This window comes from Gymnoscopelus microlampas, assembly GCF_963454915.1.
Source record: "Gymnoscopelus microlampas genome assembly, chromosome: 12".
Lineage (NCBI taxonomy): Eukaryota > Metazoa > Chordata > Actinopteri > Myctophiformes > Myctophidae > Gymnoscopelus > Gymnoscopelus microlampas.
The window spans coordinates 41,142,190-41,158,620 of record NC_139949.1 but is presented as its reverse complement, the minus strand read 5'-3'; the positions used below and the strand labels follow the sequence as shown (position 1 = coordinate 41,158,620).

General features: G+C 40.1%; 1 protein-coding gene across 1 annotated transcript; it reads left to right on the top strand.

Moving 5' to 3' along the window:
• Nucleotides 1-9,127: 9,127 nt before the first annotated feature.
• On the top strand, nucleotides 9,128-16,025 carry bnip1b (BCL2 interacting protein 1b). Its single transcript, XM_084073338.1, has 6 exons — nucleotides 9,128-9,223; nucleotides 11,121-11,213; nucleotides 11,815-11,906; nucleotides 13,527-13,634; nucleotides 14,099-14,217; nucleotides 14,439-16,025. The coding sequence occupies exons 1-6, from the start codon at nucleotides 9,140-9,142 to the stop codon at nucleotides 14,633-14,635; spliced, it is 693 nt and encodes a 230-aa protein (XP_083929464.1). The 5' UTR covers nucleotides 9,128-9,139; the 3' UTR covers nucleotides 14,636-16,025.
• Nucleotides 16,026-16,431: the final 406 nt, after the last annotated feature.

The window sequence follows — 16,431 nt, the reverse complement described above, 5'->3', positions numbered from 1 at the left end:
GTTATGATGGTCCTTGAAATTAAAAGGTTTGAGAACCACTGGTCTATCCAGAGCCATGTATTGATGTGATCACGTGATACACATCATAGAATGGTCCTGGAAAGTAGAGCCCGACCGATAAGTCCTGATTTTTTTTTAACCAATTGCAACCTGGCGTCCCTATTTTGGGCATGTCATTATAGGCTAAAAAGTTAAAATAGCACATCTACTAAGCTCACAACATTTCGTGGTGTGTCGCGTTGTGGTTTGTAGATCGGCTCCTTTTTGGAAAATTTGGAATAGGGCTTAATTGATTAAATAAAATTACTTTTTTGTTTACAAAATATCAGTCAAAAACCTTTGTGAGCGTTGTTTTAGGACTCTCCAAAATAAGCATCGGACCCAAAAATGTGGCATCGGTCGGGCTGTACTGGAAAGATATGCCTGTCTATTGGACATGATGGGTTTATTACCTGGCTTGGGACTGTATGGACAGTGTGTTTGTGGTCTTAAAAAGAGGTTTTGATTCCAAGGCCCCAACATTGATTCTAATGATGACCTCCTTGGCATCATGTCTCGTTTGCCTTCAGTAGAGGTTTCCTATGGAAAAACTGATTCTGCTTTGGCTTCCTCTTCAGGGTGATGTACAGTGTAGACACATTTCTCCAGAGAGCTATATTGTTATCATTTTTAAACTGATTTCTACTTGTGACTTAACATGGAGGGTTTTAGCCTGGGGCGACCAGCACCAACCCAGCTGAAAAGAGGTTGATACTGGCCGCCTTGGGGGAAGTTACTATATCACTGTACTGTATGGCAAGCCAATTACAAATGGAGAGTCAATCCGGACACTTATTGCCTTCTTAAATAACATTCTCGCTTACACACCACATGACAATAAACTGTCAGATGCCATGACAGAGGTAGCAGACATCTGGAAAATACACTTCGAAATGATATTCACATAATTGAACTGCTCAAGGCGCTTAGATGTACTTATCAGGCACTTAGACATTTGAAACATATTTGAAGCAAGTTCAACTGCAATTTTGTCCAAATATGTTGGGATGGGATGGGGTGGGAGTGTGGGTGGGGGTAGGGTTGGGGAAAACAATAGCCTGTTGTCGAGCCAGCAGCGGGCTGCTAGTTGACCGACGATAGACTGACACTGACATTAAGGCTCTTTTTGACTAGTGGATCGTGCCGTAAAACGTATTTTGGCTCGGTTTCAGATAAGGTTCTCGGACCCTAATGTGGGTCCCTGCTCAGGAGGTGGCACTAACCCTGAGTTCTGGGAGCCTAGAACTCAATTTATACTTTCAAATGTGTTTCTAAACTAGCGAAAAAGCTGATCTACAAGCTCACAACTTTGTAAGCTTGCATATTGGCTATTTTTACGTACGTAATGGAAACGTAAACCTAAGTCGCTCTGGATTGCTCTTGATAAGAGCGTCTGCTAAAAGCCTAAATTGTAAATTAGAAACGATTGCAAAACTTCACGAGTTTTGGAATTTTTCAGGTTCTGGGTTGCCCTTCGCAGTCGAAAAGAGCCATTAGACTTGTCGACTGTCGGTCACGTGGCTGGTTCAAGGAGAGAGATAGTCCTCACAGGTTTTTACATTTAACATGATAGGCGCAAGCTGTGCAACTTTACATTCAAACACCAGGAGACTCTGTGGCATTTTAACAGTTAAGGAAATGGGTGAAATTCTGCGCCAGTAAAACTATTCCTTCTTTTTTTTTTCCTCTGACATACATGAAAGACCTATACAGTCAAACATTAAGCTAATAGATTGTGTAAGTTTGTGCTACTTCTGTCCAATAAAACATAATTGAATCCGTAAAAGTTCTTCAGCAAATCAGGGTAACATTGTTCTTCTCTCTGAAATATGTGATGACATATAAAAATCTAAAAGAAAATATATTTATGTATTCCAAGTAATGTCGCCATTCTTTCCTCTGTACAAAAAAAAGAAAAGAAAAAAAGACAAAAAAAAAGAAAACTATGTATGTGTTATTATCAATGTAAATCAATATGGTGCAATCTATAAATACGAAACAGGCCAACGGATTTGTCACTAGAGGTCACTGAAGTCCCAGCTTTCTCTGTATGGATATTCCCACATACAGTAGATTCCTTTTGAGATGGGTTTTGTCTCTGCTTTTCCAGTTTTGATCCGACTAGGGTGCGTCACATGGTGCTGATTATTATCCAAGAATCTTAAGTAAGAGAGAGATTCCAAAACAGTCTGTTTGTATTCAGTTCCTTCCATACTTAACATTGTGCGAGCGACTTATCATTCTGAACATCATTAGGCCACCAGTCGGTCAGTTTTGCTGACTGGCAGTAATGTTTAACCACGTGAACCCCAGTGTCCGTATTCTGGGCGCAAACCTAAAATAGCAGATCTACAGTCTACGTTATGCTTGTAGATGGGCTATTTTTGGCGGAGATATTTAGTGTAGACCAGAGCATAAACATAAGGGGGCCTAGCATAGAGCTCGGTTAACTAAGTAACTTGTATAGGGGTTAAGTGGCTAATTGATAGCATGTCAGTGCACAGTTGGACCAATCAACGGAAGACTTTTAACTTCTTTCTCAAAGCTACAGCAGGACAGCTATTTCTATATTACTTACTTTTTGTATTTATTATATGCGTACCATTTTTCAAAACAGACCAAACGTGTCCAATTTGACACCTTTGCCTAGTACTGTACTGTGTGTATTTCTCATTAGTTAAGACTAATCATGTTCACAATATTGGCAAAACATATATTGTAGAAGATAATATGTTAAAAATAACAATTATTATGAATGTGTCTGACATGTCTTTTCAGGCACTTGAATAGACAAAACAAGCAGCTTTTATATTTTTTTATATTTGAAACATAGTCAACTACCAATATAATTTGTTTATCTCAGTTAGTGTATGTGTGCAAACCGATATCTGCTTTTATGTAACAAATACTTTAATAATGCAATTTAAGCTGCAATCCGGGAGCTTATTTGAATGAATACAACTTTATTTTAACCAATATGTTAATAGTATGTTAATACAATATAACTGCTGTACATGTACAGTGGAGGTGGTCTCCACTGCTCTTCCATTGTCAAATTTAGACCCTGTCGTCGGGAAGGACATCTACTGGTTGACAAGTAGTACCGTCCAACGCTCATAAGTGCAATATTTCCCAAAGTTTTTAAACAGGGATTCACTCTTGACAGAGGGATAGACGTTTAGGTTAAAATCCTGGCTTGGACACTAGGAAACGTACAGATTGCAGCTTTTAATATGACAATTGGCTATGGAAAGTGCTCAAAGTCCCAAGAATTAAAAGAGGGACGATGCTCTCGCTGTAGCAAAGTGGACTTGTTGAACCAATTGAACCCAAATGTTAACCAGTGTTGGGAAAAAGTACTACATTTCTTTTTACTTAGGTAAAAGTATCAATACTGCAATGGAGAAATACTCTGTTACAAGTAAAAGTCTGGTATTAAAAAATTACTTGAGTAAAAGTACTTAAGTATTGACATATACCAATATATATACCACACATACAAAAAGTAAAAGTACTCATTATGCAGAATGTCCTGTTCCACAAGTTATGTCTAAAAAAAGAAATAATCTTTTGAAAATAGCAGATCGAGCTTGTAAATCGGCTATTTTCAAAAACCCAACGTTTAAATAGGGCTGAAGTGGTTAATGTATGTTTTGTAACAATCCAAATCTACAAAGTAACTAGTAACAAAAGTTTTCTAATTATTGTAGTGGCGTAAAATTACAATATTTGACTCTGAGATGTAGTGGAGTAAAAGTAAAGCAAATTGGAAACACTCCAGTAAAGTAAAAGTACCTCTAAATTGTACTTAAGTACTTAAGACTTATAGTTACTTTCCACCACTGACGTTAACACACACAGTGGGTGTGATTATCAGATCTCTGTGGCTGACTCTACATTTACGTTTGAGCCTTTTCATAGGTCTTCCATCTTGATCCAACTGGGCTGCTCTCATCTAACAGAGGCTGTGTGCTTAATGCCTAATTTATACTCTGTCATATGATGGCGTCGCGGATGCCGTCATTCGACAAAAGCATAAATTGGGCTTGATGGTCTCCCCCACCTCCCTCCCATTTTCTTTCTGTGTAAAATAGATTGTTGGCGAAACTTTGTGAGGTGACTGCATCTGGAATGCCAACTTTATGCATGCCGTGTGCATGCCCGCATAAGAAAAATGATTCTATTTTTTTTGTTTTTGTTTAGAAGCCTGAGAAGGTCCACATGAATACGGAAATACGTTTTGAACCAATTCTTGGTTAAATCTCTGACCTTGATTTAGAGTAAATGTGTTACAAGGGGTCTAGAGTACTGGCATTTCTAGCTTCACTCTCAGTCCAAGCATTTTGTACTTGCTGCTTAAGAATGAGCACAAAGAGCTACATGGGAAGGTTTTAGGAGGTGTACAAGACAAATACGATATATAGATATATTATATATAAATTATATATTACACAACCCTGTTCTTTCACTCTTCTTTCTTATGATGAAAAAAAGCAACTGGTTGACTGACCGGCACCGTTGCTCACCTTGCACTTTTTAACAAAATCTCAAGTAAAAAAACGAAACAAAAAAAAGAAAAAGAAACCACAATACATTATTTTGAATACGATGCCTGCTGAACCAGGTGCCTTATGCTTGATTTATACTCTGTCGCACGACAGAGTCACGCGCCGAAAGAATAGCTGATCTCGTACAAGCTCACAGAGCTCGTATGTCAGCTGTTTTTTGGCTCGCGACGCCGTCGTACGGTGAGGTATAAATCAGGCTTTACTCAACCAGGTCCCGGTTTGAATACAAACCGGACCTGCATCTTCTTGTCAGTCTGCAGGGGGTTGGTTTCCCTGCACGAACCAGGGGTTGGGTTTTCCAAAAACATCACTACAAGTACATTGGTTGGTTTCTCTGTTGGCCACGTGAGGATGGCAACCATCCAGTCATATTGTTGTCGCTGTCGTGTCGAAACCTTGTGTGTCCGACACCGTAACTTTTCCTGAAAAAAAAAGAAAAAGAAAAGCCTATTTGAATGGATCTAACAGAGTTATGAGATTTAGTTACAAGCCATTTTCAACCTGGCACGTGTTGCAAGCTGGTAGATTGTCTATTGTCTATGTCTATTTTTCATAGTATAAGATAGGTCTTAAGTGGTTACATAGTTTTAAAACCTACAGAGAGACGTAAGTGTGACATTGACCTATTAAAAAAGAAAAACTAAATATGGAGATACAAGGTTTCCACCCAACAGTGACATCTTGTCTTTACACAAAGGCATGAAAATACAGAATTGAGAACTAGAACACAAAATCTTGTTTTGAGAAACCCTAACCCTAATATCAGTCATTTTCTCTGCCCACTATGCCCAGCTATGATACTGTGTTGGCTGTTACTGCTAGTGTTCCGAAAAGCGTCTCACCATATCGGAGTCATTATTAGCATAGTTTGACCCCCTTTTCCCCACCGAAATACAATGTGATTTACAGTAGTGTAAATGATAAGAACGTTGTTCTTCATTACATTGCTTTTGTGAAGTGCCAGACCTTCCTTAAAGTCAGTGTTGGCACTGAGTCCGAGTTGCTAAGCAATGACAATGTGCATGCAAATGTGGTGCTACCGGGGGCAGTGTGTTCTTTCTTTCCAGACACTGCATTAGCCATATTGTGTATATTCTGTGGAGGACTGTGGTCAGTCTGAGGTGGACTGACACGGAGAGGTGTTGCTGCTGCTTTTGCTGTTGAATGTAGACTAGTCTTCCTTAATATGACCCGTAGAGACAGTACATTTTACTAATTGAGATTTTCCTATCGTTACAGAGTTTGAATGAACCTTTGTAAGCTATTTTGTACTAGTCGGGAGAGAGATTTCTGAATGTTTTATGTCGAAATGCCCGCTGCTGTCCTACTTATGTTTTTCATTAATAGTATGGTTGAATATTTATGCTCTGAGGCTATAAGATATTGTTTGACTCGTTTCTTTTTTTCTTAAATTGTATTTTATTGCCCTATTCCTTACGATTGAAGTAGATAGATTCATTTATATGGACTATTTACACGTTCTTGTTGAGCCCTGTATCTTAATATACAGGTAGATATATCATAAATTATGTTGTTGTTCAACTGAATCCAGCTTTACATTTGGTGTCAATTCCACAGACAGGATCTTCCATGATATTTTCAATAGAGATATTTAGGGAGATGGAGGATTTAGTTCTGAAAAGAATCACTTATGTCTGTGCAGCCAACAAAGTTCTGTAATAAAGAGCTATCAATCGTCCACAGTGGTACAGTAAATTAAGCAGTGCCCTAAATCAGTGGTTCTCAAAAGTGGGGTTCGGGGAGCCCCAGGGTTCCAACTGGACCCTTACATGTCTGTAACTCTGAGAGTGCACAAATGGAACCAAATGCACCAATACGGGTCCATTTGGTTCCATTTGTGCACTCAGATGTATGTGGGTCCTTGAAATTTAAACGTTTGAGAACCACTGCCCTAAATTGCCCCCCTCCACCCTCTTGACAGAGATGTGTGAGCCACATGGCAGCATCTCTAGAGGGGTTTTGGGGCAACGTTTTGCAAATGTCAAGGTCAGCGAGGCCCTTAATTTAGCCATGGGGGCCACCAAGGGCTGGTGGGCAGAGACCTTTCGTTTCCTTATTTTTTTGAATTGCTGGGGGATTATCCTTTCCCATTCCTGCAGACTGATTGTGATAAACAACAAGAACCCACCCTCAATAATAAATAACTCCGGTACAGAAATCCTATTAATATCAACAAACACATCAAAACATTGCAATGATTTACGTCTCCTTACAGACTTGCCAAAAAAATGCATGGAGTGAGAAAGACAACAGGTTTCAAACGTTTGCTCTTTTATTTCTTTTCTTTTTTTCTTATATTGAGGAACAGTAGGCTACCATGGATTTTTAGGAATCCCATACAAGTCCTGTGACATGTGGGAGATGCCCACCATTCTAAACGCCTAATTAATACTTGATTGTTCGGAGGAGTCTCTTGCCAAAAATATCTTTGTTTTTCGGCGAGCGACACTGACGTACAAAGTAGGCTATACATTAGGCTTACACTCCACCTCCTCGTTGTGATGCTTCCTGGTTGGGCTGTCCGCAACTAAAGAAGTTCTCAGTGGAATGATAGTCATAGGAATTTGTCGATTAATCGATTAGTTGGTTTAATCAACAACATCTGTAAAATAGTGTTCTGCTGCATACAGTCATGCAGAGACTCAGCATTTTCAGGTTGGTGAGGTCAAGAACTGAACATTTTTTATGTTGATTTCAAAATGGCTGCTGGCTATTACAAGTTATAGCCTGACAGAATTAAAGGGTTATAGTAGCAGTTTTCACAGGGACCCTCAGGGTTCCTTGACGGGGTTCCAAATGGACCCTTATAGTGGTCTGTAACTCTGAGAGTCATGGGAGACTTTGAAATTAAAACACGTTTGATAACCATTGATCTAGAGATCACAACAGATGTACATGGAAAAAGGCATTAAAAAATGCCTTTTTCTTGGTCGATTAAGACCAAACGTAACCGATTAATCGACTACGAGGGGACAGCCCTACTCCTGGTCTTGTACGGTAACCTCTTTTGAGTAAAAAAAAACGCATGGGATCTTTTCCGTAGCTAGTCCTGTGTGTGTGTTCTACTTCAGTCAGCCCCCCTCTTCAGTCTCGGTAGGAAGACTGTACTTCATTGCTAAGTGCTCTGTTAATGGACTCGGTGATTATGACTATTCTTATATTTCATAAAAAGAAGCAAAATCCGCAGAACGTGTATCCTGCTGAAACTAACTTGATCCTCTCTTTAGCGATGACGTCTATATTTGTAGTTCACATATATGCCTGTTCAAAAATACAATATCTTGACTATTGTTATATTTATGTTGTGTAATAAATGTCGTGCTGGGTTTATACTTTTTTTTGTTGTCGTTTTAACTTTCTTTTTGTTTTACACTTTGTAATCTTTTATTTTGTTTCTGATACGAGGCCCAGTGGGTAGTGTGGTAGCATTAAGCATGGAGATATTAATTAATAACGTGTCAGTAGTTGTATTGTAACAACTTAAAAGAGCTTTCGACACTGTATTTTGTCTCTAGCTGTTAAAACATCCTGCGAATCCACCTGCCCCACAAAACTGTTGTGTTCTTTGTGCCTCTTTCATTTTCTTTTGTTTTTCTTTTGTTTTCTTTTGTTTTTTTATCATCCTTTCTCTCTGTGTTGTATCAGCCAGGAGTTGGTACCACAATTCTTGTAACCACAGTAGTCTGATTATGTTTGATTTTAATATCAAAGTAATAAAAACATTAGCACCACATTCTGACTGTTCGTTATTTTGTGTGTGTGTGTGTGTGTGTGTGTGTGTGTGTGTGTGTGTGTGTGTGTGTGTGTGTGTGTGTGTGTGTGTGTGTGTGTGTGTGTGTGTGTGTGTGTGCGCGCGCGCGTGCGGAGGGGGGTGGGCATTGCTGTTTTTTGCTATCAAGATGTTTTGTCCACTGTGTCTATGACAGTGGTTCTCATGTCAAGGATAAATATGTAGGCTAAGTCGCCTTGGACCCTCATCTGAACATATTTTGTGCCAGGGACTTCCATACAAGATTTGTGTTGTAAAAATGTTTCAAAGATATCAAAGCATTTTTTTCCAAGATGTTTTAATTTAGACTCCAGACTCCACTCACTGGTCTATTATTTAAAAAAAGATTAAGTTGTTCTGTTACTCTTTTTACTCATTTTACTTTAGCTCAAGACCCAAAAGAGAAATTAGACGTTTGCCCGGGACCCAAACTAGTGAACATAGCAGATCTACAAGCTCACAACGTGTTGATTTGTGCCATGCTGTGAGCTTGTAGATCTGCTATTTTCAAAACTTCTTAAACATTTTATTTTATTTTATTTATGTAAATTTTAACACTTTGAATTATTTTGACATTTTTATTTTTGTTTTTATGAAGACAAAATGGGGATATAACTAGCGACCCAATGTGTCCGCGACCCAAAAATGGTTCCCAACCCACTGTTTGGGAAACAGCGATTTTACAAGCCCTTTTTTTGGTGTGGATTGTCCCTCACCGTTGCCGTACAACAGCAAAACAAACATGGCGGCTTCTTTGGACGTACACGTCCGAATTTGTGCACAAGAAATCATCAAATATGACCTGGAGATCAAAGCTGTCATTCAGGTAAACCATCAGAATGTTCTAGCATTCACGTCACCATCCAATTGTTGAGATGAACAATCTGTGAAGAATAACGATACAGTTCAACCCCATTGTTATGAAGTTCTACAACTAGTAAACATTGCAAAACGTTTAATGGGGTCTTCAACGTTTTCAGCCCAATATGGACCCCCCTAGCTGAGAGAGAGAGATGAAGCAGGGACCCCCTAGCTGAGAGAGAGATGAAGCAGGGACCCCCTAGCTGAGAGAGAGATGAAGCAGGGACCCCCATGTTGTATAAAATTGTGTTTCAGATTCAACTTTTTTTGTTTACGTGGTCTGCTCTTTTTCCCCTCTACACCTATACCTCTTTGCCAAAAATAGCCAATCTACAATAAGCTCTCAACGCCTCGCAGCGCGAGGCGTTGAGAGCTTGTAGATCTGCTATTTTTGGCTAAAGTTCTCCTCAGAGAAGGGATGCTAGGGTTATAAGTGGATAAAGTAAAAAAAATCATATCACACAAAGATTTGGCAGACCCCCTGTAGTAACTCTGAGGACCCCCTAGGGGTCCCGGACCCCCTGTTGAAGACCCCTGGTTTAAATACTAAATATGTAACCATGGGGCAATATTTCCCCAGTTATAACGTCGTTACGTTGTTGTACAATACAAATAAAACGGTTCTTATTTTTGTAATTCTCTTTACGGAACTTCTGGCGTGTATTCGTTCCTCCGCCCTGAAACATGACTGTCATGTCATGACAGATTTCAATTTTATAGAGCTTACCTCATGGCCATGGATGTTACAATTCCGTTCGGGTCCGCAGAAGTACCCGTATCTTCCGTATTGTTCAATAAAAAGCATTTTAATCCGATTGGTGGCCATTTTCTCCGCATTTCCTCCATATGCTTTCATCCACGCCACCCTATCGGTTGGGAGGTGTATTGCACTCTGATACAATTATAACTCTATGAGAAAATTGCCACCGATCGGATTAAAATGCTTTTTATTGAACAATACGGATAAGACGGGTACTTCTGAGGGCCCGTACCTAATTTTAACATCCGTGGCCGTGGGTTAACCACTTTATATTTGAAACCTTAAGGTTTATGTAGATGAAGGGCCAAAAAGGGAAAAAATGCAAACACCAGATTGAAGTTCATTCATGACGGCCGTGACTCGTGACAGACGACCGTCGTGTGATCCATGGCCATACAACATTACAAAGCGTTTAAGGAGGACTAAATATGTTTCAATGGGGGCAATATTACCCTAGTTATAACGTTGTTACATTGTTGTAGAATAAAAAATCTATAGCTTTTTTTTGGGTTCTATTTACGGAACTTTAGGCGTGTATTCGTTCTGAAATGCTTGTAGGGCTGAAGTGGGTAATGTACGTTTTGTAATAATAATCAAAATCTACAAAGTAACTAAAGTGTTCAAATAATTGTAGTGGAGTAAAAGTACAATATTTGCCTCTGAGATGTAATGGAGTAGACATAAAAGCTATTGAAAATTGGAATTACTCAAGTATAGTAAAAAATACCTCAAAATTGTACAGTTATTGAGTAAATAATTACGTAAGATAATTGGCTACGTCCACCTATTCTCCAATGGAAATGTAATTAACTTTTTGATTTTTTTATTAAATAATACAATTAAATGTTCTAAGTTTAATACTCACCTATAGAGCGTGCCAAAAATCCTGAAGGGGGCGTCAACAAGTGTCTTTTGGTAGCAGCAGACATCTTTGAGGGGTATAAACCAGGTTGACTTAACATTGCCCAAAACAAACATGTCTGCGCTATTATGCCACGCCCCCCCCCCCCCCCGTGGTGAGGACGCGTTGGCACGCTCTATTGATTATTATCCATAATCTCTCATGCAATGTTGTGTGTGTGTACATGTACGTGTGCTGCAGGACATCAGAGATTGTCCGGGCCCTCAGTCTACTCTCATGGAGCTCAACTCTCTGGTCAAGGTGAAGTTAAACCATCTCAGGCTGCGGATACAGGCAAGACCTCCGTGAAACCGTACACACACACACACACACACACACACACACACACACACACACACACACACACACACACACACACACACACACACACACACACACACACACACACACACACACTCACCTTGCTGTTGTAGCTGTGTCGCACATACGTTTAGAATCAGTTGTACAATACTTAATAATACTTACGTAATGGTGTACAGTGTGCGTGTCTGTAACTCTGAGAGTGTGCAAATGGAACCAGATGGAAATGTTTCCATTTGCACACTCTCAGAGTTAAATAAACACAGAGGAATTTACAGTGTAGATTGGTATAGTTTTTAGGTCAGTGATTCTCAACCTTTTTAATTTCAAGGACACCCCCAGTTTGATATGCATTAGGCCACGGACCCCCATTTGATATGATTTTTTATCTCTGGAAGTGGGACCCCAATCTACACTCTTAATTTAACTCTGAGAGTGTACACTCTCATTGTTACAGACCCAAAAAATGTCCATTTGGACCCGGCCCCGGTGGTCCCTGAACTCACCGTTGAGAGAACCAGTGGTGTACGACGAAACAATGTTTGATTCTTTTTGTGGTGGTTGTTTTTGACAGGACCTGGAGCAGATGGCCAAAGAGCAGGACAGAGAGGAAGACAGACTGGCCATCCAAACGGAGACGGAGAGCCAACGCAAGCAGATGCTGAGGTTTACACAAGCAACATGGACACTAATACACTTTGTACATGTTTGACATTGTGGGATGTGCTCATAGAAAATGTGTTTGTCTGAAACTAGCCTCGGAAACCCATGCCTTTTGTTTCAAAAGAAAAAAAGGCTGGGAGAACCTTGCAGGAACGCTGGTTTTAGGACCTTGTTATCTCCTAACCAATCAGAGTGCTGAGGGGCGTCGCTCTAAATTTGATGACGTCAGCGTGCTCCGTGCACAGGCCGTGGGGTGGAGGGGAGGGGAGGCGGGGACATAGATTGGTGAAGCAATAGGAAGCGGCGTTGGAATCCAGCGCCTGGGTTTGGATCCGCCCTTCAAGACCATCGATTGGGCTCGTTCTTTCAGTCTAGTCTGAAACTGACGTAACTTGAGCAATAAGCCATCAGGTTGTGAAACATTTTTTAACATATATCTTGAGGCTTAAGTGATTAAAACCAGGAAAAGACAACACTTAAAGGTAGGGTAAGTGATTTTCTTTTGTTAAAATAAGTGTTAAATAGCTTTATATTCTGATAGTACTCATTGCTATAGAGTGTTTGTTCAGTAACAGTCTCCATGTCTCTCCAGCTCTTTATTAAACAGAAAATGCCTTTTCAGGTCAGGATACCAATTTTATCAAATCAGGACAGAGAACTCAGACAGGATACAGATTAAACAAGTGAAATTGGAAGTGATGACACAAAGAAATGAAATTGGAACCGGAACACTATAAAAATAAATCTGGGTAGTTGGGTACTCTCTCCTGTTTGGCTGAAATGGTGTCACCTATCTAAATGTATTTTCTCTCAAAGAGCTGGAGAGACAGAGAGACCCCTGTTACTGAACAAACACTCTATAGCAATACTATCAGAATATAGTGCTTTAACCTTTTAACAAAAACCTTTTTGTTTTAACCAAAAAATATCGTTTACCCTACCTAAGTGTTGCACTGAGCACTATAACTAAAACTATATTATAGTGCTCAGTGTGAACGGCGATATCCAGAATCCCAGATGATATCTAGAATCGTATTACGGTAGATATAATATCCATATAATTCCCAGCCCTTTTTTTAGTTTGAGATGTGAATTCGTCATGGGTTAACACAACATCATAGAACAAGTACTTGTTTAATAGCATGAAAGCAAGTCTATAACGTGAGGTTTTATGAAGTGATATAAGCACCATTGAGCCAGCCTAAGCTCCTCCAGCAAGTCAAGGTCTATTAAGGCGAACAGGAAAAGGTCAGACTCTGTGGTGTTGCTTTGCCTTTAAATTGATGATGTGTGTGGTGTGTATTTACTACTTCTCCACGTTTGCTATGGTAAATGTCTGTTAGAGTGAGATGGGGCTGGGATTTCTTTGGATATAATAAGATATGGCAAAAGTATTGTCTTAAACTGTCAAAAAGAATCTAAAACAGCCAAAATAGCTGATTACAAAATATTATGACATTTCATTTTGTCCATATGGCCCAGCTCTGAGTGACAGTGTGTGTGTGTGTGTGTGTGTGTGTGTGTGTGTGTGTGTGTGTGTGTGTGTGTGTGTGTGTGTGTGTGTGTGTGTGTGTGTGTGTGTGTGTGTGTGTGTGTGTGTGTGTGTGTGTGTGTGTGTTTCAGTAATCAGACGGCATGGCGTAAAGCCAACCTGGCCTGTAAACTGGCCATCGACAACATGGAGAAAGATGAATTGTTGTATGGCCAACAGAACCCTACAGTCAGACAGAGGTGAGTACAACTAAAATACTACACTCACAAAGTTGAGTAAGCCTTCAGGAAACTGTAGGGGTGCAACACTTAATAGAACTAATCGATTTAATCAATTATAAAACAATAATTGACAATAATAATAATTTGAGCAAAATAATACATTAAAAAATACTCAAAATAGAAGATCTGCAAACTCACAACATGTTGTGATCCGATGCGTTGTGAGCTTATAGATCAGCTATTGGTATTTGTGAGTGACACCATTGTATGATTATGTATAAAGTAATAATAAAAGGTAATCGATAGGATAATCGCTAAGAAGAAAATCGAAAATGTGAAATCTCAAACCAACCACATGCTGCCTTGACCCTAAGTTCCTGTGTGTGTGTGTGTGTGTGTGTGTGTGTGTGTGTGTGTGTGTGTGTGTGTGTGTGTGTGTGTGTGTGTGTGTGTGTGTGTGTGTGTGTGTGTGTGTGAGTCAGGAAGGTGACGAAGGAGAGCTTGGTTCAGAACAGCGGTGACATCACAGACAGCCTGATGTCTATCTGCAGGATGATGGACCACAACGTCAAACAGAGTGAAGACTCCATCGGCACACTGTGTAAGACACTGCATGCGTGTGTGTGTGTGTGTGTGTGTGTGTGCGTGCGTGCATGCTGTCATGATGAGGCCCGTCTCAATTATCGCATCATCTCCTGACCGCAAATTATATGAGATAATCGCAATTATTTAGCATAATCGTCAGAATCGTTTCATTCATCTGTATCTTATCTAATGTCGCCTCACATTTTAGTCTCCTCTCCCCTCCTCTCTGCTGTGTAGCCACGTCCTCCAGGACGATTCTGGAGACCAACGAGGAGTTCAAGTCCATGACGGGGACCATCCACCTGGGCAGGAAGCTCATTCTTAAGTACAACCGTCGCGAGCTGACGGACAAGTTGCTCATCTTCCTGGCCCTGGCTCTGTTCCTGGCCACTGTCCTCTACATTCTCAAGAAACGACTGTTCCCCTTCATCTAGACTGACAAACACTCCCATCTGTCTCTGTTTTTGGTCAAGGGCTCACTACAAATTGCCAAGAAATATTGAAAATTGCATCACTGACTTCAGTGGCGTGCACAGACATTTTGAGGGGCAGGTGCTCAAGTAAATTATATTTTTTTGCTTACTGGGTCTGCTCTTTTTTCCCTCTACACCTATACCTCAGCGCGAGGCGTTGTGGGCTTGTAGATCGGCTATTTTTGGCTAAAGTTCTCCTCAGAAAAGGGATGCTAGGTTTCGAGTGGTTATGGTAAAAAGAAAAATCATATCACATAAAGATTTGGCGGACCCCCTGTAGTAACTCTGAGGACCCCCTAGGGGTCCCGGAACCCCTGTTGAAGACCCCTGCTGTAAACTGAAAAAAAAACAAAACTTTTTTTCTTCTTTTTTTCAAAAGGGCACTTCTGGTCAAGAGGGCAAAGGGCAGGTGCTCTAGCACCACCTAGAGTCTATCTGTGCACGTCCCTGACTGACTTGTATGTATTTGCAAATTGCAAGAGGCTGTGGTTGTTACAGACTAAGCTAATTATTGTGCTGCGGTGCCGGTGCCGCAGAAACTCAGGCCAAACGAATGCAGCTGCGTCTCAAACTGGGCACATTTTGAATCATTGTTTCTGAACTTTTTGGAGTGCATATGAAGTAATATTTAGAAAAAGCTGTGTTCACGCCATTGGGATTCACATTGCAATTGCGGTTATTTAGTAAACAACCCACACAGAGTTTTATCGTTTTCAGCATCGGGAGTTATCCCAGTATTATAGAAGCCTGTTTCCACTGAGTAAAATCCGAATTCTGCCATTTTTCCCCTCTCTATTCGGACATTCAGTCTTTTTCTTGCAATTGCCTATCATGCAGATTAGTATTTATTATTTCTATTCAGTGGTGGAAATGGGCTTTCATGTGTATGGAGTGTGTGATTAAAGAAGAACTTTTAAGAGGTTAGCGTCTTATGCACAAGCCTTGGATTCTGCTGACTTAACGAGTGGTAATTGTATTTACTGAGACATTTATAGAGTGCCTTTCTTTCTATTGAGACACATTGTACTGATTACTCTGTGTTCACGCGGCTAATATTCTGCATTTCTGCAACTGGTCTGCAATTATATAACTGGTCTGCTTTTCTGTAACTGGTCTGCATTTCTATAAATGGTATGACATTCTAGAAAATGACATTCTATAATATCTTTATTTCCAATGCACCTGTATTCATGGGGCCGTCTCAAATGCTGCATTGATTACTGCCGGTTAATATGTGGAAAGTATACAGTAACGATATATATCTGAATTGGTGTCTTGTGTGTTTTGAGATGAAGCTGTAGTTTTCCAACCTGTTGAATCATGTAGTCATTGCCATTGGTCTACCAGTAGATGGCAGCACTCAACATTATATTTCATTACATTACTTGAGTGAAATAAAATGTTTCAGGTGCCAATGTCCACAACAGCTTGCAGTAAGTGAGTTTTGTGTTAAAGGGGTCTCGCTTAAAAGCTGTGATCCGTAACTTTTATGTTCTACCAAGGATTTAAACCCTGGTCTATGTGATGGACCGACATTCTACTGCCTGAGCTCAAGGCAGTGCTACTTGTCAACTGGCAGGTGTCCTACCTGACGCCAGGGTCTAAATATCTGAATGGAGGAGTTACTTGGGAGATCACCTCCAACCACTGCAAGTGTATATAGTATTGAAGGTGCAGTTTGTTTCGTTAAAATAAGAGTTAAATAGCTCTAAATTCTTAGAGTTAAATGTCAAAGCTGGCTCTCGCTATGGCAAATA

Excerpts from the sequence above, each read along its gene's own strand:
- bnip1b (XM_084073338.1), top strand. The coding sequence starts at position 9,140 with ATGGCGGCTTCTTTGGACGTACACGTCCGAATTTGTGCACAAGAAATC. Across the intron at positions 9,224-11,120 it reads AGATCAAAGCTGTCATTCAG|GACATCAGAGATTGTCCGGG; the intron begins GTAAACCATCAG and ends CGTGTGCTGCAG. Across the intron at positions 11,214-11,814 it reads ATCTCAGGCTGCGGATACAG|GACCTGGAGCAGATGGCCAA; the intron begins GCAAGACCTCCG and ends TGTTTTTGACAG.